This window comes from Carettochelys insculpta, chromosome 9 (assembly GCF_033958435.1).
Source record: "Carettochelys insculpta isolate YL-2023 chromosome 9, ASM3395843v1, whole genome shotgun sequence".
Taxonomy (NCBI): Eukaryota; Metazoa; Chordata; order Testudines; family Carettochelyidae; genus Carettochelys; species Carettochelys insculpta.
This window is the reverse complement of record NC_134145.1, coordinates 55,718,493-55,743,800: the sequence shown is the minus strand read 5'-3', so window position 1 is coordinate 55,743,800 and position 25,308 is coordinate 55,718,493. Positions and strand designations below refer to the sequence as shown.

At 42.7% G+C, this 25,308-nt stretch overlaps 1 protein-coding gene across 1 annotated transcript in view; it reads right to left on the bottom strand.

Moving 5' to 3' along the window:
* Positions 1–25,016, bottom strand: part of NIBAN1 (niban apoptosis regulator 1) — a 96,435-nt gene extending 71,419 nt beyond the window's left edge. The window contains exon 1 of the mRNA XM_075003182.1: positions 24,902–25,016. Within this exon, the coding sequence (XP_074859283.1) occupies positions 24,902–24,956 (55 nt within the window). The 5' untranslated portion in view covers positions 24,957–25,016. The remainder of the gene's footprint in view (positions 1–24,901) is intronic.
* Positions 25,017–25,308: the final 292 nt, after the last annotated feature.

Here is a 25,308-nt window from a genome sequence, read left to right as displayed (position 1 = left end):
TTTTATCCACATCAAGTCTGGTCTAGTGGTTTACATACATTCTAAGAGGCCCTGGACTTTTGAGTTCTAACACCAAAACACTCAACTGCCTTAAGCAAGTAACTTAATCACCCCACACCTGTGGAAATTACAGCATTCACTCACCTATATCACAAATGTATTTCATGTCTACCTAGCAACCTTGTAAAATGCTGTTAAGGTCCCTGTGTTAGCAGTTGCTCCATCTTTAATGTAAATGCACACCTGGGCAGTTATTCACAAATATTTAAGAGCCACATTTTGTCCTTGGTGTACTCTATGCAAACCCATTAATAGCAACAGGACTGAATAAAGTATAAAGAATTTGCACCTATATAGCCACACTAGTGTGAACCTCTAAAACAGGTGGGTTGCACTGGTATAAAATGGATCCTGCAAAAGGTTGATTTACACCAGTAACTTACTGAAACTGGTCTCCAGTAATATATCTGATAATTTAGGCAACTCTAATTACACATTCTCAAATATTTACAAACAAAGAAATGCATTAAAATAAATGCTATACTCCCCATATGTTTTCATGTGGGAGTTGTGGTTAATATCCTTCTCCATTATTAAAATAATTGCTACGGAATATTTATCAGTGAGATGTAGCTATGCTAAATCACTTCAGAGCATCAAGAAAGGAATGATTATGATTTCCCACTTAACACATGATTTGTTTAGCCACCTGAGATGTTTTCAGCCACATTAAAAAATATCAGATTCTTTCAGTAAATTAGCTTTGGTGGAGTCCTGATGATTCAAGGATCAGGAATACAGTATAAACACCTTTCATCTTTAGCTAACAAATTCAAATCAAGCCCATGTCAATAAGGATTGAAAGTTATCTTGTGGCTGCTCAGTGAACCTACTGATGATCTTCTTTTTAATCATGGCACCTCAAGGCCTGCATCACATAAAACTGGCACTTTTGTTGATTTATTGACAGTTTGACAGAAAGGGTGACTGAAGAGATATGGTGGTTACCTTAACTTTCCATTCTCTTAGCACTTGGATCTTCATGAGAACTACAAGAAAAATTATTCCCTTTCTCTGGTCTCTGAAACCCATGCCTCCCTTATTTTTAAAAAAATAATAAATATAACCTGAAATTTCTCATTTAAAAATAACAGTTACAATTAAACCTCACCACAAACATGCTAAACACACACTTACAGTCTCATAAAAATTAATTAATGGCTCTAGTCTGTCCAGCCTAACTACCAGCTCTTGTGTCTTGAAAGTTCTGGGCTTTCAATTTCTGTTTCTCAGCAGACTAAAAACTAATGTGCGAAGACAGACACAAGTGGGATATATTTGTTTTTGTTCTGTGCTTATGTGGTAGTGGACCTTGGTCGAGCATGGCAGAGGAGTTAGCTAAGACACTGTCTTAAAGTCAGAGAGACAATATATAAGAAAGGACAGAAGCAGCATAGGTAACGTGTGTGGCTTCACAGGGGTTACAGAAACCACCAGCATCAGCCCTCCCTGCATTCACCATCAGCACCACACCACTTCCGATGAGAGTCCTGCCCGTTCCCCACAGCAGGGCAGCCCAAGAGCTGCACAAACTTCCTATGCTCTAGTGGGGAAGGCTTGAGGGGACTGGCTTGTACTCACCAGAAGCGGTACAGCACTTCCACTGGAAGAGGTGAGCTGGGGAGAAGGTGGGGCATGGGCAGAGCCCATTGGGAAGAAGAGGAGGGACATGACTGAGAAAGGGATGGTGTGTGTTGATGGAGCAGGGGCAGAATGGGGAGTGGCATGGGCAGGGACACTTGGTCTGTCCCCCCCTTGGAATCCCCGCACCGGTTGCCTCTGGGAGGCGGCACAGAAAGGAACAACAGAGTGGACTAGAAAGAAAAAGGGAAGACGTTCAGCACACACAGCTGTCTATATTCTCCCACATTTTTTATTTATTTATTTTTTATTTAAATCAATCCACCCTGGTAGATCCACAGTTATATGAATCAACAAGTCAGCTCCTCATTCAGCTGAGAGACTCCAGAGGTTTGGGGTTTTTTTCATCTGGAGGAGAAGGCCTAAAAGAAATCTAACAGATATCTATTTCATACGTAAGGACAGGCTTGTCAATTTATAAGGAATTAGTCAGGAAAAAGCGCAGAAATTCTGCAGTTTACACAGATTACAGTCATACCCCGAGATACACCCATTCGGGTTATGAGAATTCAAGTTTACAAGGAGTTTGATTTAAAACCCCTACCTCATCTTATGACCCATTCCTCGAATTTACGAGGACTGATTTCACTTTGTGCGCCTCAGCGGGACGCGGACGCCCTGCAGCGGGAGAAAGGCTGCGGCTCCAGGCAAAGGCTGCCTGCAGCTGCATCCTGCCCGGTGTGTGTCTTCGCAGCACCCAGCAGCAGTTTTCCAGAGCCCCCGGCCCAGCCTTTACCTGTGGCTGGTCTGGGTCTCCGCCTTAGCTCTGCAGGCTCCCAGGTGCTCCCGCAAGACATGGCTGCTGGGCACGTAGCCCATCCCGGCCCCACCCCTGCCGCTTGCTCCCCAGGCGGCTAGGGGGCTGTCGCTGCCTGCCCTGTGCAGCTGTGCCTCAGGCATCGCTTGCTGCCTGTGGCGTTCCTTTGCACTTAGGGCCTCGGCCGCTGCTGGCGGGGCTTCTCCACCGCGCAGCCCTGCACTAGCGAGGCATTGCCTCTTGCCAACTGGAGGCCTCCTGTGCCTGCCTAGCTCCCCGCGCAGCCAGCCACTGACACTGCGCCCTCCCCACTTAACCTAAGCTGCACTCAGGCTGGGCTGCCTCCCCGTGCCCTGCTCTGCTCTGCCTGCCCCCTTGCACCGGCCCTGCTTCTGCAGCTGCAGGCAGCTACCCAGCTTTATGCCCACCTCCCAGGCGCTCTTCGATTTCCATTTCCATCTCTGCAGGTAGACAGACATATTGTAGAGTAATTAATGAAGGGAAAGTGCCTTGTTAGGTTGTGTTATGATAGCTAATGTTAACTATTGAAGTAATTGTGTTCATTTTAATGTGATTTGGTGTTGTTTTCGCGTACATGGGGGTAAATTTCGGGGCTCAGAAACACACAAAATATTTTCCCATTGAAATTAATGGCAATTACATTTTCGACTTACAGGAATTCGCCCTAAGAGGAGTTTTTCAGGAACGAATTACCCTCGTAAGGCGGGGGAAGACTGTATATGAAAAAGACTAAAATTATTCTGTCCTTATTGCTTGTCCCTTTGTGGGATCTGAATAGTTCAGCAAAGTTATGGTTATGGCACACTTTGCTGAAACCCAAGTGAAAATGGTGTACAGTATGATAGGCAAGATGGGATGGCCTATTATGAAGTAATAGGAACTGTGAGAAGGCAAGGGCCAGTGAAGAAAACATCGCAAACAAAATGTTTAAAATGGCAGTAAGGCTGAGATAAAAAATTTTCAAAAAAGGGAGTATAAAGTTTTACTCCTACATCTATATTTAAGGATGTAAATTAGAATGCTGTTGCTCCAATGATTCTGCTAGAATTATAAATAGCAGTTTTAAAGAATACAGCAACTCATTTAGATGCTGAAGCATTAACTTTAGTCTCCTATGTTGTGAAAATCCTGGTCTCAGAGGCTACCGTTACACTAGCAAGTTTTGCCCACAAACGCCCAGTTCTCTTTTGACTGTGACTTCTGTTTACAGATTGCTGTAGTATAACCATAGACAAAGTAAATTAGTAATTTAAGGATGGAAAATCTTTAGGCCATTAAAATAAAATAAAATAAAATAAAATAAAATACACACCATTTAAAATACCAGGAAATTCACTGCTTGATTCTCCAACCTTTTGCACCCACTTAAATTCTCTTTGAAGCGATCTTGCAGTGTAAAAAGAGGATTTATTACAAACAGCAATTGGACTCTTAGGCTATGGTTACAGTACAGAAATCTGTCAACAGAAGTCACTGTCAGAAGAGATTTCCCAACAAAACTTCTGTCGATAGTGTGGCCACACACAAATGCCAATCAGAAGAGTGCTCCGCTCTGTCGACAGAGTGGCTGGACTGCTTGGCCATTCTCTCAACAACAGGGCTGCCCATTGTCCTGGATGCCTCGTGTGTTAAGAGAAGACCCCTTGAAGCATCCACACAGCTTTCTTGTTGACAGAACCTGTTGACAAAAGGTTCTCTTCCACATCTGGGAGAAGTAGAAGGTTGTCAGTGCAAGTGCTGAGTTTTGTCAAGCTACTGTCAACTAATCCCATTTTATGTGTAGATGCTCCACTAGTTTTGTCAAAAAAACTGGGATTTTGCTGGCAAAACTTGCTAGTGTAACCGTAGCCTTACAGTTTAACCTCAATTTATCAGAAACTCAAATTATTGAAGGCATGAGTGAAGATGATCACCTTCTCAAATTTCTCATTTTCAGTGAAATTATTTTATTTCAAATTATAAGATAAGATTATAGTTCTGTATTTTGATTTACAAGACTTCCTGATTTTACAATACAGTGCAATGAAATGTGGTTTTGGATTTCCAAAACTGTAAACAGTACTTTCAATAGAAGTTAATGAATGGGATCCATTGGACATCTGGAACTTGAACAAGGAAATTTTGCAAACAGAATTGAAAATTGAAGGCTCCCAAGTATCGTGTATTCCTGTATGAGTTATACAGCAAAGATCAGTCCTAGCAGGTATTTAACTCTCTCTCACTTCAGCACTGAGTTGTTATCTTTTGACTGAATATATAAAAATATTGCAAGTTATTAAGTCTATTTTCTCAAAGCTAAATCCAAATTAAATAAAAGAGCTAGATTCTGCTTTCAAATATATACATGTACCACCATCTAAAGAGATTGGTCTTAATTCTGCCATTGGCTACAGCAGTGTAAAATAAGTGTAACTCTGCTGACTTTTATTCCACTAACCCAAATTTACACAGGTGTTGCAGCTTGTATCCAGGTCTGTCCTGTAATATATTTTACTATAAAGTTATAAACACATCCACTGAGTTCAGCAGGATTTGTACTGAACCCAAAATTTGGACAGACTATGTACATAGTATGAACTACTTCTATTTTTACAGATATAAATAAATTCAGAAATCCTTCCACATTCCTATATTTAATATTACAATAGTGCCTAGAAGCTTCAAAGTACTATGATAATGATCATCATAAAAAGCTAATGTAACTTTAAAAATGTTATACTATAATAATAAAGAAGATACAGTATCACAGTACTTGGCACCTCAAAGAAGTCCAAAATACTTTGCACACAAGTAATTAGGCTTCAGAACACCTATGTGAGATAAGTATTACAGGTTGAACCTTTCTAGTCCAGCACCCTCCAGATCTAACCGGTGATGAATGAGAGAATTTGCTGAACCATGGGAGGTCAGTATTATCTAGTGGCATTACCAACACTTCTACTGCTTACTGGGCTCTTAGCAGACATTTGAGATAAGTAACAGCAGAGACCAGCGAAAGCCAGGATTGGTGGCTGTAACAAACTTTACAAGACCATGGGAAACTTGCCCACACCAATTATAAGTGTTCATGAGACTAACTAAAATCATGCCGGATTACAGATGTTGCCAGACGAGAGAGTTCCAGATTAGAGAGGTTCAACCCGTAGTATCTAGTAAAACCCTTTCAGGATAATGTGGCAAGGAACATAGGGGTAGCAAAAGAATTTCTTAACTGTGTATACTTTTACTCTTGAAATCATTAGTGAGTTGTGTTCCAGATTTTGTTGTTTTCCACAACATGTAACCCCTCTCCGATCTCATCCACCTGAAAGTCTGAGGGTCTGGCTCAGCACCTTTATGCCAGGAAGCTCAACATGGGCAGTTGGTGACCGCAGAACTTGGGGAGAAAAAAACTCACAGCTCTGCCCCCCATTGTGGCTACTGGTCCAGGCCCCCTCTCTTCCCACACACAATGGGGCTACTGGCCCTGAGCCCAAGATAGCACGGCCCCAGAGCTCTGAGGGGGTGAGGAGTAAAGCAGCTGCAGCCTCCCTCAGCCCCGCAGCTTTGGGGAGGTGGTGGATGCTGTGGTGCAGCCCCCAGTGGAACATGGGCAGTGCCGGGTGAGACAGTTTGAGAAAGCACTGCCTACCCATGCTTACAATACCCACTGTTTTGCACCCATGCAGCTCAAACTGATTCCTTAGCCTGGTCTTCTGGCATGTGTCACTGGCAGTGGTCAGCCTCCTTCATGGGGAGCATTCATCTTTAGATATAGTCTCTGACATCTTCCAATTTAATCATAAAATCATAGAGGATTAGGGTTGGAAGAGATCTCAGGGGATCATCGAGTCCAATCCCCTGCCCGAAGCAGGACCAGCTCCAATTAAATCATTTCATTGTCAAGCCTCTGCTTAAAAACATCCAAGGATGGAGATTCCACTAACCTCCCTAGGCATTCCAGTGCTTCACCACTCTCACAGTTAAACAGGAAGACTTACAACATGAAATGAAGATTACAATGAAGGTTACAATCAAAACAGCTCTCACAGAGCAAAACAGAGTTCTCAATCTGACCTACTCTCTCTCTCTCTCTCTCTCTCCCGCCCCCACATACACACACACTTTTCACTCACTTCTAATGGCAGCATGATCCTACCCTCTCAACACCAATATCCTCTCTCCAAAGCATGGCCAAACAAGAGCTTCTCCACAAAACCAATGTAATAATTCAAACACTGGCATCATGTACTTTTTCCCAACTTGGCTTTCAATTTGTGTGGTCATTTTAGTTGATGCTTTCCCCAAAAAATCCAGCTTGATGCAGCTTCCCGACAGCGAAGTCTGTGGCAGCTTCAATTGCAGCCTAAATTTTTAGTTTATTAAAGTTGTCAGCAACCAAAAACAGTACCCTACAATCGAAAGTGTCTGGCAAACTAAATTATGTATCGGGGTCAGCAACCACGCCCAGATAGAGTGCTGAAATTTGCCCTTTTGCCCTCTATATACAGTCTGAGCGCCAGTGATTCATTTTAAAGTCACTCATAGTCCTACTTACAACAGCTTCATTAATAAATAAATTAAGATGCACAGCTTTACCATTTAGGTGATGGTTGGTAGCATTAGTTGGTCTTTTGTTAATCCACAGGTAGCCTGGCTTTGAGCAAGCTCCCAGCTCTATGCAGGAGGAGGAGGTCGGGCTGAGCTCCCACTTTGCATGCCAATAAAAATCAGCATGTGTGCCATTCTTGGCACTCGTGTCAGGGGTCGATGATCCCTGCTATATATAGTACTACTTAGGATGACCAAATGTCCCAATTTTATAAGGACAGTCCCAATTTTCTGGAAATTGTTTTATATAGATGCTTATGACCCCCATCCCACCTCCACCTCCATCCTGGTTTTTAATACTTGCTCATGCTAGTCACCCTATTGTTACCTCTGCTGCCTATAATATTGGATCAGTGAATATCTTTTCTTCTGAAAGTGCTTATGATAATACTTCACTGAATATGCTTTAAAGTACTGGGGTATATTTTGTAAAAGAAATTACCACATAATATGAAGCCTCAGTACAGAGCTTTGTTATTACTTTCCTTCCCGGAAGTGGAATGAAGCTATGCTTTCCTTTAATGTGAACAGCCAGCTTTGCAGAATAGTGAAGTGGGAATAATCAAAGTTCTGATACATGAGTTTAAACAAAAGCAAAAAGCAAACAAAAAAATCCTGGTATTTCTGTATGTGCTTAGATCCTGATCCAGCAAAGAGCTCTGTATGGGTCACCTCTGAAGAGCTGCTTGCAGAGTTAGGTCGTCAGTCACCATCATTGTAACTATGAAACACACTCCAGAATCACAGCCCAAATAGCAACTGTGGTTTCGCGCCTAGGAAGGAAGAGATCACTTGCAAAACAAATTTTAGGGCTTTACAAAGATAACCAATAGAATGGGTTTAAGAGTGCTGCTTTCAGAGGCACAGACAATTGGCTGTATTCTGAGTCAGAATCCTTGTTAGTGCTATCCTTTCTACCTCCAGGCATTAGGTATCAAACCCTGTGTTGAATTTCCCTTTCTAAAAGAATTCTCTTTGCAGTCAAAAAGCTTAATCTAGATGTTGACTTAGACTATAAGATAAAGTACCTGAAATTTATTATTCTGACATTTGTCAGTCCTATGCAAAATGAGTATCTGGTTTCAGTCCAATTTCAAATACAGTAGATAATAATTGCCACCATGGGTGGCATTGGTCACATTTTTCATACCAAAGAGTCAAAAGATGGAATGAACAAACTGAACTTTTTTTCTGCCTTTTACAGGTGATCAATCCAGGTCGGTCCGGCCTGAGGCCACACTGGAGTGGGGATGGGGGAGAAGAAGGGAACCCAGCATTACTGCCTGTGCTATAGAGAGAACGTACATTTGCAAGACTGCGAAGCAGTCTCACTTACAGTACAAATCTTAAAAAGAATAAACTCACAGAACCAGATCATGGCCTGCCCTTGCATGGATATGCAAAGTGGGAAGGATACAAAGGGCCTTCTTCCAAGGGTCAGTCACAACTGTGTACCTGGGAGCACATGGGCAATTCCATGCTAGTAGCCCCATGTGCATGTGCTTCTCCAAAGAGATGGTGGGGAGGGGGGGTCAAGACTCTGCCCTTACCTGAGGCAGAAAAATACACAAGCCAGTAAATAAAATACATCTGGGCAGGCAGAGGTCTTTTTCTTGGCCCTATTAAATTTAGCAACAACTTCACATTACCTACTGTGGGTGCAGAGTCAGACTTCTGAAAGATCCAAGAGGCACTATCTGGATCTTTACCACTTCCCTTTAATTAGGCCAGTTCACTAAAGATTCAGTCTGGTTCTTAGTTTATTGAGAGGGACGCTAGTAACCGCATGATGATGCTTGAATTATATGGCATCACACTTCAATTTTTCTTAAGGCACAAAACACACTTGATGCTTTATTTTGCACAGACCAGCACAGGTGGCCAAGGGATTTCTGTATCCCTAGTGTAACCTGCACAAATCTTATACTTTTCAATTCAAGGTATCAAAATAGACTAATCTTTATAGGATATTTTAAAAGAAAGCTAAACTGGTGGAAAGTCTTCTATACCTCTGTTGGCATGGGCATGCTTTATTTATTTTATTTTATTTTATTTTATTTTTTTTAATTACTAGGCTAGTTATTTATAAAAGTAATTTGTAAATGTGCTTTTTAAAATAACGCTCTCTCGCTCTCTCTCTCTCTCTCAAAAGTATCTAATCAAGAGATACCATCCGGATTCAGATTTGCTTAACTTCCTGTATTACCTCTTAGGTGCCAGCTGTCTCACAGGTAAATCTTTTCCCAGTGCAAAAAATAATCATTTTATTACACCCTTCAAAGCATTGCCAATACCCTGTACTATGCAGTTTTGAAATTTTATGTTGTTGGAGATGGCTGAAGATCAATCCTTGAGACCCAGGATACAACTGAGGCCTTGTCACAAAATGAAATTGAGATTATAAAAACCTTTTGAGGACTTTAGTCACATAATCCAGTGTTTCCCAAATTTAATATGTTCACGCACCCCTTTCAGGGCTTCAGCTTTATCAGCGTATATCCTCACCCAGTGACTATCTCCTGATTTTTAGTAATTTATTTTCTGCTGTGTACCCCTTGAAATCCTTTTATGTACCACCAGTGGTATGCATACTACACTTTGGGAAACACTGACAATCAGTCCCACCAAGATCTTGGGAATCCTGCAAAATTAAGCACATGCTGTTTGCAGAATCACAACCTGTTTTTCTTTGTTTGTTTTTGCAGGGGAGAAGGGGCTGTTGGTTTGGGGGTTTTTTTATGTATAGTGTTGTTTAAAAACAAGGTAAGTTTTCACAAAAAAACAGCAATTAACTCCTCATAATGTTTATTTCTCCTATAGCACATGCTTCTTCTGCCACATGGTCAGGACTGTTTCTCTCATAACTTGTGCTAAGGTTTTGGATGTGGCTAAGTTCTACTCATTCAAGAAGGATTCCAGAGCCTGTTCTGACCCTGAGAGAGATACTGGGAAATACAATGTACAAGAAAATTACAGAATGCACGTGTAGAGCTTTCCCTCAAGCGTTCAGGTTTTCAGCAGAATATAATCTTTCATTTGAAAAAAATCAATCTTGCTCTGTTGTCAGGAAAGTCTTCCCAATAGTAACCAATGCCTAGCTCAGCTTTACATAAAGCTGTCTCTAGACAAAGAGCAGCAGCAAAAATATGGTTTAATTACCGTCCTTCCAAACTTATTAACTCAAGGGAAGTGGTGTTTAAGGAAAACTGCACCCATTATGCTCCAAGCAACAGTCTGAAAATGCAAGTGGCCAGAGATATTTCTCACCATGTGTATACTGAAGCATGGTTTAAATTTAATTGTAACTTAACACGTCTTAACTGAAGACAGCCATCTTGTTTAAAATGTCATTTGAAGCCAAAGGGGTTGCAGTGTACCTGTAAACTCATTCTGATCCTGTTAATAGGTAACCCATATCATCAGCTAACATACAGGGGTGAATTCTCCTCCAGTACACAAGTGTAGATCCTTTGAAGTCTCTGTGGTTCTATCAAAGTGTCCAAGAAAATAACTTTGTCCATGTGGTTTATATAATGTAATATAGCATTAGCATAATCACACAGTTATGTTTCATTCTTTGGATCATTTAAATCTATCCCATTTGGTGAGTTGGTGAAGCACTGTGTATTATGCTATTTATATAGATTGTCAGCTCCTATGGGCAGGAACCATGTCTTCACAGAAACTTGCAAAACACAAGTACACCCATTCTCCTACAATACTACAACTGTTGAAATAGTGTAACCTGCATGTATCATGTAAGATTAATGAACTCTGTAAAATATCAGTTAGAAATACTATTAAAGAAAGTTAGAAACTGGATTACAGATTCCTCCACTGAGCTCCCCATGCCGCAGAGTTTACAAAGCAAATGGCAAAATGGCCATTAGTTTGCAGGATACCTGTCTACAGCCAAAGTTTAGGAAAAGGTAACATGTTAGGAAGGCTGTATCCCTTTAAGCCACACATAAGGCACAGATTTGTCCCCAGCTCGCTCAAGTCTCTTTTGAGGCACAACTGAATTTTCTCAACATGTGCAAATCACACACAGTTCCTCAGCCTACCCTGGGCTCCATGCCCCACAGTATTTTTCATCTTATCTATAACAGGCCTTCCTTCTTCAGAGCCCACTGCAGGATTCTTCCATGCTCTTTCAACAGAGAACTTTCTCTCAAGAGGCCCTTTTCCCACTAACTCCCTTGCCAGAGAGGAGGAGGGCGCTGGCAGCCATTCCAAGCAACCATTCCCATTCTGTCCATCAACCTTACTGATAACTGGTTCTTAACCATCTTAATTGGACAAAGTGGGAGCATCTGTTCTGACACAGGAGTGCTGGATCTGCTACATTTAAAGGGGAGGTGAGAAATTTAAGACCTGTGGGCCATATCCTGTTGTGCACTATAAAGGGGGACAGTAAAAATACCCTTACAGAATGTAACGCCTACTAGCCTGTAAAAGAGTAATGGATATGTTCCTATGATTGGATTTACTTCCTAGAAGACAGAATACAGCAGAACACAGCAGTTAAGGTTAAACTTAAAAAAATAAAAAGAGTTAATCTGGTCACTTTAAAAACTTGGGGTTCAAATCTATAGCCACTCACTGCAACACCTATGCAGCAGCTGCAGTTCTGGGCCCAATGTATTTGTTTACATTTTCTCTTTCTTCATCATTTCCTAAGAGTGCTCTAGTATTTGCTAAGTTTGGATGCTACTGTCTGTCCAATATTCCTTTCAATCTTCCTTTTTATTTACCAAACTCATTGGTACGTCTCCTCTTCACAGCGAAGAATAAACTTATTACAGTTTGTTTAATTTTTGTACAGTAAAAACATAAGATGTGGGTTGCTTTGGTGTATACTTTCAGAGTCCAGTGTATTGGAAAATGCTCAGAAACTCAAGTGCCTCTTCCTAATACTTTCCTAAAAAAGAGAAAAAGCTACCAATGAAATGTGCTATACAGTGGAGAAATATTATGGATAGTTCCATATACATGTCACGTTTTATACTGTATCTTCAGTTACAACCAAGCTCACTGCAAAAACTCAAGACAACTGATTCCCTAAACACTGCAATGCACAGTTTGTACAGACTGAGGGAAAAGATCTTACCAGAATTTACCAGTCCTTTTCAAAATTCTGTTCTGCTTCCACACAATCAGCCTGTTATAAATTGATAGTATGTGCACTAGTACAGTTTAGCAGAAAGTCAAATGTAAAGCCTGAGAGCTGCCCTATATACCCCCTTCCAAAAAAGGCAAAATTTCGCTATTACAATTTATTCCTCCATTCTCTAGTGTCCCTGTTAAGAATTAAATTCAAACTGGTTCCCTTACTCCTTACAGATGAATTCCACAGCTGCCTGTGTTCATCCACTAATCGACAAATTATGCTACACATACCCAGCCACCACTATAAATTTACTTCATGCTTAGTCAAGTTAGATTTACAAAATGTTATAATTTTGCACATAAATCAATTCCTCCAGCCCCGTATTTATCATTGTCACGTTCCTCTAAACTCGCTTCAGGCTTGTTGCTATCAAGCTGCAAGTCCTGCTTTTAGGACCACTGAAGTCAGTAGAAAGATTCCCTTGTAACATTAGCAGGTCGATCATTTACTTTTCTTATACAGTTTTCATTCTGACATCATTGGGAACTTAAAGCTTTGTTGAATTAAAAATATTAACCTTTTTTTAAGTAAGTTAATATCACTTCCTGACTGGAAGTAATAAGGAAATTCTACCAATTCCCCAAACTGTAATCCACGGTGATGCCTAAACTCTGCAGAGAAGTGTTAAATATGAGGAAGCTGGATTTCAAGGAAACCTACAGAACTCCAAGATTCCAAAGGGTAAAGGTAGTCAGGACCCCTGCGAGTTACAGTAAATGCTTCCATATCTGGCATTCTATTATCCAGAACTCTCAAATAACTGCATTTTAACCATAAGTAAATTTTAGGTACATTTTCCATAAGTACAATATAGTGAAATAAATACAAATAAATAGAGCAAATACAGTATAAATTGACAGTGTACAATACTACTGTTGGTGGTAAATAAAGTACTCTGCATACATTTTTGTTTGTTTGTTAATATCTAATCTTGTTTTTCTTTAGTGTTATGCATTGCTAGGTATACCTCCCTATTATCCAGAATATTTGAATATCCAGCAACCTCCCAGTCCCGGGGCTGCTGGATACGAAAAGAGTTTACTATACTACCAAAGAAAGGCCCAAAATTTAAGATACAACAAAATGTGCAATGCCTTTAAACTGAGGTTGTAACTATATATGTTCAATCTTACACTGTAAGCTATGCAAGAAGCTCTAAGCTCTTAAAAATATTTGAGAACAGGTAGGAGAACAGAGAGAAATACCCGATTCCACTCATAGAGTTTATAGTTTTTTAAGTGTACAAGTGTAGAGGAAGTGGTATTGGCAGCTCAGTAGTGTTGCACTCTTCCTTCTCACTGAGTACTGATCAAATAGACTCTCTGCTGCCTGAGGTGCCATCTTAAATGGCTGTGTTTATTAAAGATCCTTTGCCACTTTTTGTAAAATTAGCCTTGGTGTAAACCTTAATGACTTATCCAAGGCTGTGTCTAGATTGCCGAGAACTGCCAGCAAATGATATGCAAACTATGCAATGCATTTGCATATCTTTTCCTGACAGCTCTGTTGGGAGAGGCTTTTCCGATACTTGGCCTGTCCATATGGGGCCAAATGTTGGAAAACCCCCTCTGTTGAGACATCCTTTCTTCCTCATGGAACAAAGAGTACAGAGATGTCGACAGAACGTGCCTGGTTGGCAGATCCCTTCCGAGAGATCTGCACTCTGGACGCGCACTCTGTCGACAAACTTCTATCGACAGAAGTTTTGTCGACAAAAGCCTGCAGGCTAGACATAGCCCAAATTCTGGACAGGGTAATTACACTTACATACATACATTCCTACACAGTCACACCTGGATATTATATACAGTCCTAATTTGTTATGAAGTGTTGCTGTGTGCTATAAACAACCGCTGCTTTTCAAACCAGACATTACAGCTTTTCAGTGAGGAAAATATTCCTCACAAACGAGATTTACAAAGTCACCTAGGGGAGCTGGATACCTGGAGATAGTTCTAACCTGCTCTGGTTTCAGGTCATCCACTGATACTTATGTGATTCACAGCTCCCAGGAGTTAGTTTGCTGAGACAACTTGTCACCAGGCTAAATCACAACTGTCCAGAATTAATCCAAATCCAAAAAGAAATGTAAATAAAATAATAAATAAAACTTCTATACTAGACAATTACCAGGTACAACCTCTCTTCCTTTTAGGGTCTGCTTCTTTTCCAATTGTCCTAAGCCCAAACTCAAGCTAATCTTTTTATGTCCCTGCAGGCCTGGCTCTGGCTCACATGCTCCAATCATATTATTCCTAGACTCTTTTTCCTCAGAGCGTTGGACTGCCTTTGGGTAGGTGTAGACAGTGCCAGTTCCCCCGTGAGAATACCCTGTGCTCATCTACTTCTAATGGAAACTGAACATCCAGATCTCTGAGGTGGCATTGAAAACTTTTCCCTACATACATCTGGTACTTAACACTCACAAAAACCTGGTCAGAAAAGTAATTACTGCATGAAGAAAATTACTGAGATCCTCACATGAAAGGCCTTATACATGTCTTTTTTTTCCATTTGCATCATGTCAGACATTTGTGACCTTTTCTGCCTGATCGAGACTTGAGCATGGTGATCTCCGTTATGAATTTATGAGTAAACTCACAGTGAATGAGGACCATGGGCTAATTACACGTAGAATGTGTACACTTTCTGTTCAGAGTTGCTAGCCAAAGAGAATATGTTATACAGGTTGAACCTCTCTAATCTGGCACTCTCTCATCTGGCAACACCTGTAGTCCAGCATGATTTTAGTTAGCCAGAATCTTGAGTCAGCTGACATTGTCCAGCCACAGATGTTTTACTGTAGTGTAGATATACATAAGAATGGGATAGGGCTAGTGGCAATTTGCTCGACAGCACCCGCATGTGCATGCGTGTGTGTATAAAAAACACTTTTTGTATGTACATTATCCTTTCCTTCTCATTTCACTTTCCTTTCATGATACCCAACCTATCTGAAACACCTTCTTTAGCCCATTCCACCATCTCTCCTAAAAGGCTGTCTACACTACAGACCATACAGCTGGAAAGCTGCACCAGCGCAGGTGTACCACTGTAAGATCTCCTGTGTAGTCATTTTATGCTGATGGGAGAGAGCTCTCCCAATGACCTAGCAGCTGTCATACTATCACTGCTGTCAGTGTAACTTATGTCTGTCAGAGGTGTGTTTTTTTCACACCCCATGGGACATGACTATTACAAAGAAAAATGCTAGTGTAAACAAAGCCAAACTCTCCTTAAAATACACCTCTGCCTGGAAGTCTCCATACTCTAGTACTCACCTTAAATACACAAGGAACAAACACAGCCCAGACAAGTGGAATCTACCAGATGTGTCTGTTTTTAAGCAACAGTGATCACAAGATGGTATTGTGCTCCTTATTCATCCTCACTCTTAACACAAGTAAAATTGTGAGACAGGGCAGTTATATTAGGTGTTGCCTGCATTACAAAATATTTCCATGTCTGAACACGGAGCAATGTAGATAAGCCTTTAGAGTCAGATCCTAAAGTCTTTACTTAGGGGCTTCTCACATACACGGTGAGTTCTACAGGCCCGTGGTGCCTGGGCACCAGGAATATTCCTGGCCCAGGGACCCAGCTCCACCAAAGACAGGACCAGGTTTCTCCCCCAACCCTGTCTGTGCAACACACACACACACACACACACACTACTGCCACCCCTGGATAATTTTGTTATTCAGAGATTCACATGCCACTGGCATCTGGTTTTATTGACAAAAAGCAAATGACAAAAGAAAAATGCCATCTCTCTTCTCATTTTGCTGTTATCTCTAAAGCCCTCCAATTATTTTCTTTGTGGCAAACAGTGAACTGCCTTCTAAAATTAAGAAAGATTGTTTTGAGTGCTTGCCCTTCCAATATAAACACTGGTTCATTCTCCTCCCATTTCAAAACAGGAGCACTATGTCTCTGGAAGAACTTGATCCCATGACCTCTGTGAGAAGACAGCAAATGATAAACACAGTCTGAATCTTGCAAACCTCAGCCAAAGCCAACTGGAATATTGTTTGGGGTGCACTTTCTGGACTGGGTCCTAAAGACGTATCAGGAATTAAAGACACTCTTCCATCTTTCTCCCTTTTGCCACTAAAAGTAGTGCTATATGCAGTTTTGTTCACAAGGTTAGAACAAATAAAAATCAACCATTATTCAGAGCAGGAGTTTGAAGCAAGGACTGTTAAGTTACACAAAGATCCTTTCCAACAGAGCATTGTACACAGCCTGAAAATGGATTACGGCCTGACACATTCCAAACAATTATTTACTTCTTAACTGTCCAGCAGGGACTCTTTCCATTCTCCTCATAGACAAGAGTGCCAAGCGCAGGAACTTGCAAAAGTTTTTGCTTTCATGCCTCTAAAGGCCTAGTAAAAACTATCTCCTTAGTAACTGTAGAAACAAGATACTAGTCCTTTCAGCGACTCACAAGATACTGAGATACTGGCTTGGAGCTGAAAATGACACTGGGACAGATCTTGCCATTTTGTCCCCCCATGCTGACTGAACAGCAGATGAGCCAAGAAAGAGGACCCCACTAACAGTGCTGCTTCTTCCCTTCTTCTACATTAAGCAGCTTACAGATGTTCCATGTAGTCCTCATAATTTGGCCTATTTATCTTCATCTGATAGTGATTTATTTATTTTAATACTTTCTAATTTGGGCAGTCTCATGAGAGAGACATTTGATCTTTCATTTTCCATAAGGTTCCTAAAGAAGTAGCATAGCAGTTCTACTTTCTGACTTCAGCACAGATGGCACCACAAACAAAATAATGCAGTAAAAGGTAACTGAAATAGCAAACACTACTAAGTGGTCATACTGCATTTTGTACCAGAATGGTTTCAACTCAGCTGGCCCTGAACCAGGAAGATTCATACTGACCTCAACAGTTTTGTCTCAGTACTGTACTGACTACAGGATTGGCCCCCATCACATCATTTTACTTTTTGTTTAAACTAAAGCATATTTCCAGACATAAAATTTGCCATATAAACATCAGGACATATATATATATTACTATATATATATACAGGACATATATATATGTTACTATCTGTCTATACAAGCAACTACACATTCTGGAAAATGAAACTGTCATTTTCCTTATCACTTGAAAACTTAGCATATAAATACAAGTGTTGTAACAGGTGTAGCAATCCAAGTCCAGATACCCCAAGGGGAAAACAAAGGGTGTTGATCCCCAAGAACAAGCAGTTGAATCAACTGTTTGTATCAAGGTGACCAGATACCATGTTTTTACAGGGACAGTCCTGTATTTAAGCCCTCCTGCAGATGTCCTGACTTTTTCTTTAAAACAAGCAAATTGGCTCTTTACATTCTCTTTACATTTACATTTCTTTAAACAGCTAACAAAATCACCCAGGGCCCAGAATTTGGTGGTGATAGGGGACTTCAACTATCCAGGTATATGTTGGGAAACTAATACAGCAGGGGACAGACTGTCCAATAAATTCTTGGATTGCATTGCAGACAACTTTTTATTCCAAAAGGTTGAAAAAGCTACTGGGGGGAAGCTGTTCTAGATTTAATTTTAACAAATAGGGAGGAAATTATTGAGAATTTGAAAGTGGAGGGATGCTTGGGTGAAAGTGATCATGAAATCATAGAGTTCACAATTCTAAGGAAGGGTAGACGGGAGAACAGTACAATAGAGACAATGGATTTCAGGAAGGCAGATTTTGGTAAACTCAGACAGCTGGTAGGTAAGGTCCCATGGAAAGCTAAACTGAGGGAAAAACGGCTGAGGAGAGTTGGCAGTTTTTCAAAGGGACATTATTAAGGGCCCAAAAGCAAGCTATCCTGCTGCGTAGGAAAGATAGAAAACATGGCAAAAGACTGCCTTGGCTTAACCAGGAGATCTTGCATGATCTCAAAATAAAAAAGGAATCATATAAGAAATGGAAACTAGGACAAATTCCAAAGGACGAATATAGGCAAACAACACGAGCATGCAGGAGCAAGATTAGAAAGGCTAAGGCACAAAATGAGCTCAAACTAGCTACAAGCATAAAGGGAAACAAGAAGGCTTTTTACAAATACATTGGTAACAAGAGGAAGACCAAGGAGAGGGTAGGGCCATTGGTCAGTGAGGAGGGAGAAACAGTAACAGGGAATTTGGAAATGGCAGAGATGTTTAATGATTTCTTTGTTTCGGTCTTCACTGAAAAATCTGAAGGAATGCCTGACATAGAGAATGCTAGTGAAAAAGGGGTAGGTTTAGAAGTTGAAATAAGAAAAGAACAAATTAAAATTTACTTAGAAAAATTAGATGTCTGCAAATCACCAGGTCCTGATGAAATGCATCCTAGAATCCTCAAGGAGCTGATAGAAGAGGTATCTGAGCCTTTAGCAATCGTTTCTGGAAAATCGTGGGAGATGGGAGAGATTCTAGAAGACTGGAAAAGGGCAAATACAGTACCCATTTATAAAAAGGGGAACAAGAATAACCCAGGAAACTACAGGCCAGTCAGCTTAACTTCTGTGCCAGGAAAGATAATGGGGCAGGTAATTAAAGAAATCATCTGCAAGCATTTGGAAGGTGGTAAGGTGATAGGGAGCAGCCAGCATGGTTTTGTTAAAAACAGATCATGTCAAACCATTCTAATAGCTTTCTTTGACAGAATAATGAGCCTTGTGGATAAGGGAGAAGTGGTGGATGTGGTATACCTAGACTTCAGTAAAGCATTGGACACAGCCTCACATAATATATTTATCAATAAACTACGCAAATACGACTTAGATGGGGCTACTATAAGGTGGGTGAACAACTGGCTGGATAACCGTACCCAGAGAGTAGTTATTAATGGTTTTCAATCCTGCTGGAAAAGTATAACTAGTGGGGTTCTGCAGGAGTCTGTTCTAGGACCGGTTCTGTTCGATATCTCCATTAACAATTTAGATATTGACATAGAAAGTACACTTATTAAGTTTGCAGATGATACCAAGCTGGGAGGGGTTGCAACTTCTTTGGAGGATAGGGTCATAATTCAAAAGGATCTGGATAAACTGGAGAAATGGGCTGAGGTAAACAGGATGAAGTTTAATAAGGACAAATGCAAAGTGCTCCACTTAGGAAGGAACAATCAGTGTCACACATACAGAATGGGAAAGGACTGCCTAGGAATGAGTACAGCAGAAAGGGATCTAGGGGTTATAGTGGACCACAACCTAAATATGAGTCAACAGTGTGATGCTGTTGCAAAAAAAGCAAACATGATTCTAGAATGCATTAATAGGTGTGTTGTGAACAAGACACGAGAAGTCATTCTCCCACTCTACTCTGCGCTGGTTAGGCCTCAGCTGGAGTATTGTGTCCAGTTCTGGGCACTGCAGTTCAGTAAGGATGTGGAGGAACTGGAGAGGGTCCAGAGGAGAGCGACAAGAATGATCAAAGGTCTAGAGAACATGACCTATGAAGAAAGGCTGAAAGAACTGGGCTTGTTTAGTTTGGAAAGAGAAGATTGAGGGGGGACATGATAGCAGTTTTCAGGTATCTAAAAGGGTGTCATAAGGCAGAGGGAGGGAACTTGTTCTTCCTTGCCTCTGAGGATAGAACAAGAGGCAATGGACTTAAATTGCAGCAGGGGAGGTTCAGGTTGGACATTAGGAAAAATTCCTAACTGTCAAGGTGATCAAACACTGGAACGAATTGCCAAGGGAGGTGGTAGAATCTCCATCACTGGAGATATTTAAGAAGAGGTTAGATAGATGGCTTTCAGGGATGGTCTAGAAAGTGCTTGGTCCTGCCATGAGGGCAGGGGGCTGGACTCGATGGCCTCTCAAGGTCCCTTCCAGTCCAACTCTTCTATGATTCTATGATTCTCCCCCCTTGCTGTCCACTGCCTACTTTGCTCCTTCACTCTCCAGCAACACTGCTTTTTCTATTCGCTACCACCATCACCTCAGGGTGCATCCCACTTCCAGTGCTGTGCAGACAATCAGCCCCGATTGGAGAGCTCAGTTCACCAATAGCCTGGTTGGCAGGCTCCCTTCTTCCCGCACTCTCTCTGGCAAAGTCCCACACAGCACTGGCATAAGGAAGCTTCTCCACAGCTTAGCTAAGCTCTGAAGTACCAGCAGGGAAGCAATTTCCAGCTTGTTCATGTCCTGAACCTGCAGGCTCCACAGCAGGCCTTGGGGGCACGGGCTTAGCACCCTCTTTACAAACCTGCCCCAAGAAGCACTGCGCTGCTCCCTCCCCTTGACTCCCTCTCTTGTTGAGTCATCTTTCTGGCCAGGCCACTGGGCTCTGCAGCACAATGCAGCCTTAGGACTTAACCCCTTCCTGCCCAACTTGTAACTGGGGACCAGGAAGAAGCTGGGTTATATTGGTGGCCGGGAGCAGCCTGGAGGTGTTAGCTGCTTTTGACACTATGAGCGCAGAAAGGAACAAGCTGCTCCCAGAATGGGAGAGGGGCAGGGAATGAGCTCTAAAAAGACATGGGCCAGGTCATGTCTTTCACCCTCCTCCTCCCCTATTGATGAAAACAAATTCTTTTCCTTCCCTCCTGCACAGTGCTGAAAGTCTGCTTCTGGCCACATTTTGGTGTGAACCCTGGAAAAAATGGGGGTGAGGATGTGATCCTGCATTTCCTGGGAAGATGTGGTACCAGCTACCAGGAGAGACTAGTCTGTCTTTGGGGCACAGCCAGGGATGGAGGGTGGAGAGTACCAGGCAAGGAGGACTGCGTCAGTTGGTCACTGCCTCACCCCCGTGTGACAGAGGCCTATGGGAGTATGTGTATCACCTCTCCCCATGTGTGTGTGGGTGGCTATGGGTGTGTGTATTATCCCTCCCTGTGTGAATCTTGAAGCCTTAAAAACAAGAAGATAAAAAGAGTCCAACTATGCAAATATTTATTTTTAATAGGCTCAGTCAACTTGATGTTAATTTAAATGTTTGTACTGCATAGTTCTGATTGATTGCCTTTGAACTTGCTTGAATATGAGTAATTTTACCAGGTGTTCTGTATTCAGCATAGGGAAATCTGTAGAGTAACAGAAAGGTAGCCGTATTAGTCTGTATATTTTTCCTATAGTTGACAGATCTCCATTCCACACGGCTAAATGTAGTGCCTTGCATGATGAATACAGACTAATAAAGCTACCTCTCTGTTACTATTCATCATATAAGGCACTACATTTAGCCGTGTGGAATGGAGATCCATCAGCTATAGGGAACTATGGTCACCGTAGGTCAGCGTTCGGCAACCAAAAGAGCAAGAAGCTCCATTTTTTCCAAATTCAGTAAAAAAAAAAAAAAATCAATAATTCAAGAGTTGCAATGCACGTGAATATGAGATGGTCCTTAATAAATAATGTCAAACCATATTTTTTGTAACCCCTTATTTTAAGAACAATACATGCACATATCCAGAATATACTGCACATACTAAAGGAGGAGTTTTCCAATGTTTTGAGAGTACATTTTGTTTGCTATTTAGATATGAGTTGTTCATTGTTGGGCTTTTAGACGTTCACCGAAATATTGAAAATAATCAGGATTTTTTTTTAACTTTGCACAGTTTCAGGAGCTACAAAAAAATCCTTAAAGAGCCCCATGTGGCTCCAGAGCCACAGGATGCAGACCTCTGCCCTAGGTTTTTTTACAATGACACTGTATAAATATAAGTCAAGTGAGGTATTTCAGTAAAAGCTTGTTATGTTCTGAAGTTGACAGTCATTAGGAGAGATGTATGCAGATTATGGCTATGAAAGAGGCCTGTTGACAGACTACTAGACAACTAAATCTACCCCGGGAGGAGACTGACCACTGGGGTGTTGATCGCTAGGCAAATGTAGACAAGCCCTCAGAAATACAAGAAAGCAGAATTTAGATATCATAGAAGCATAAAGCCTGAGACTGCACCTTTAGTTTTACTGTTTCTCCTTTGCTTCTATGAGTTCTATGACTGGGTTAGGATTGGAGGCAAAGAGGGAAATTGCCCTGAGGACCAGCCATACAAAAGGGCCAGGAAGTCCCAGCCAAAGCCGCAGCTATGCCAAATAGTGGCTGCAGCCAGAGCCATGGAGCCTTTAAATCGCTATTGGAATGCAGTACAGCATGCTCTGGGCAGCTCTTAGGGCTGCTTGTGGAGGCTGGAGAGCCAGGTGCTGCACTTCAGGCAGTGCTGAAGGCTATTGGGAGAGGAGCACCATGTCCTGGGCAGTGCTGAGGGCTGCTGCCCACAGCCCCCAGCCTTCCACCCGAGGCCTTGCCCCTTCTGGGGGGTGTGGAGCAGGGTACCCTCCCCTGCTTTGTCCAGGGGCCCAGCCTCACTGCTATGAATGTATGCTCACGTATACGGTCAAGTCTATGCTGCCACTTACATCAGCATAACTTATACTCCTCCAGGGCATGAATCAGGCTCCCACTCAGCAACACCATTTACACCAAACTAACTGCAGGTGTGAACAAGTGCTATGCCCGTAGGACAGCTTCTCCCACGAACATAGCTACTGCCTGTTATAGAGTGGCTTTTATATGCTGATGGGAGAACTCTCACCTATCAGTACAGAGTGCCAGTGTTGTACTCCTAGTGCAGGCTAGCTCTATGTACCGAACACTAACAGTAACTAGGGTGCAACCACATCACTTCAGTGTGGAGAAGCAATAAGGCATGGGCGCACCTCAGAGACTAGTTGTTTCCACACTAATTCCAACAACCTACAATGGAGCAACACAAGGGAAGATAAAGTGGACCAATAAAGCTAATGGAAAGACATTGAAAGGGAAAAAAAAATCCCAGTGTTGGGTAACTAAGAAAGGAGGAAGTTTCTCCTGCTCTGTATCAACATGAATTACCATACTCTGGCCAGGTCGCCACTCAGGGAAAAAGCCAACTTAATGTACTTAAGCTGAATTTCTGCAGCATCCCCACAGCAGGAATTTGATAGGAGAAACTCTCCTGTCAACTTCCCTGACTCCTTGTGACCTCATAGAATACCGGGGTCAATGGGACCATGATCAGTGGTTGGTTTAGTCTGTAACTACTAGGCCCACTAAATTGACCCCTAGCAGATCAATCCCCAGAGTGCAGATCTCTGGATAAGTGTAGACAAGCCCTCAGAAAGACAAAAGAGAAATTTAGATAACACAGAAGTTGTAACCCTGAGATTGCATCATTATGTTTATTTTCTGTGTAACTCATCTGTTTGCTCTTCCCTACTGTTTCACCTTTGATTCTATGATTTCTCTTTTAAAACAAACTTTTTAATGTACATTTACCCCAAACTGATCTCTGTTGTGCAAACTCTGCAGAGTCTGCTTGCCATAGTGAAATGATAGATGGAAGATGTTTCACTTCTTTAGGTGCTATGTGCCAAAATGAAAAAGTCTGAATGTCTAGTCATTAAGAACCCAGGGAAACAGATTTGAAGGAACTCAATACCCAAAGGAGATGCTGAAGTCATTCTACAAGGAGAAACCAGGTTGGAGGAAGGCACAGTTGAGCTTTTTATGCTTGTAGGTTGGCTACAGGTGTCAGAGCTCTGAGCCACACAGAGTCACAGCACCTAAGGCACCCAATATTACAAAGCAGGTGACAACAGAACCACTTACTGGTACAGGTACTTCTAATCCTTTCAGGAGTATCTATCTAATCTAAAGCCCAGAAGAAACATTACTGGCTTCAAAGGACTTTGCAGAATTGGACTCTTAGGGTGATAAACTGATATTACCATTTATAGAGGACCATAAAGTTGAAGTCGTGACATCACATAGACACTCTTTCCTGTTTCAGGGTATTTTAGACCCCTGGTTTCATGTGTTTACTTTCAGATATTATTACTGGCATGTGAAAAATCATTTGCTTTCAGTCATGTGAAGAGACCTGTTGCTGTGCCCCTCTTCAGCCCATGCTTAAATGCTTTGCTGAAGTCTCACAACTTTAAGGCACCGCAGACAGCAAGGGAGGCATTTTCAGCAACGACAGAATGGTATCGGTCACACAAAGTATAACTGATAATAATCCAGTCTCTGCTGTACCGTTTTCTTGGGTTACCCCCAAAACTGAAAATCTGGAGAGGGCGAGGGGAACAGATGCTTTTAACTTAAAACCCCCCAAATACTTGTGTTACTTCTACCACCCTGCTCCAGCCCCTTCCCCAGGCCTGGTGCCTGGCAGGGTTGGACTGATTTATACTCTCACCCAAGGGTGCGCAAAGTGGGGGGTGGGCCATGAAATTCCATAAGGGAGGTGCCCTGCAACCGTTCTGCTGGGCTCATCCACCTCAATTAAAATGCTGCCGTCCCTGCCTGTGTTCACCTGTGCGCATTCCCACGGATACACCGAGTCAGGGAGTTTTTACATCCCACGGACTTACTTTCTTACACCTGCCAAAGGAGTTTATATATATATGACCATCACCGACAGGTCCATCCTCTGGGGGTGCATTAGACAGGTGGGGGGGGGGCTGCTAATTACAGGGACAGAGCGAGCGGGGTCCGACGTCAGAAGTCTGCTCACCCCTGCACCGCCCTGCGGCTGGGACCCTGCCCTGCCCTGAGGCACTGGACCCCCCCGCCCCGTCCCGCTCCGCTCCGCTCCCCGCCCTTGAAACTCGGATGCAAACGCGGCGGCGGCGGCCGCTGCCCTCTCCCGTCACGGGCCGGTACCTCGGATGTAGCTGCACTTGCTCTCGTCCAGCGGGCCGGAGGCAGAGCCGCCCATGGCGCGGCGGGAGGGCTGGCGGCGCGGCCGGCTCGGAGGGAGCTGCGCGCTCGTGGCCGCTGCCGGGCCGCCTGGGAGGGGCTGTCTCGCTAGGTCTGCGTGTCGGACCCAGCGCAAACTTCCTCCGCCAGGCGCCGCCTCAGCCCTGGCGCGGCTCCCTCCCCCCCGCCCCACTCACACCCGCGGCGCTGGGCGGGGCGGGCTCCCCTCGCCCCCTCAGCGGGCTGATCCTGCGCTGCCTCCCCCACCCCCGGGCTTCATTTCTCCCCCCCCCCGCCCCGGGCCAGCCTGCAGGCTGCTGCCCTGCAGGGGGGGGGGAGCCGCGCGCAGCCCAGCGCCCCAGCACAAGCAG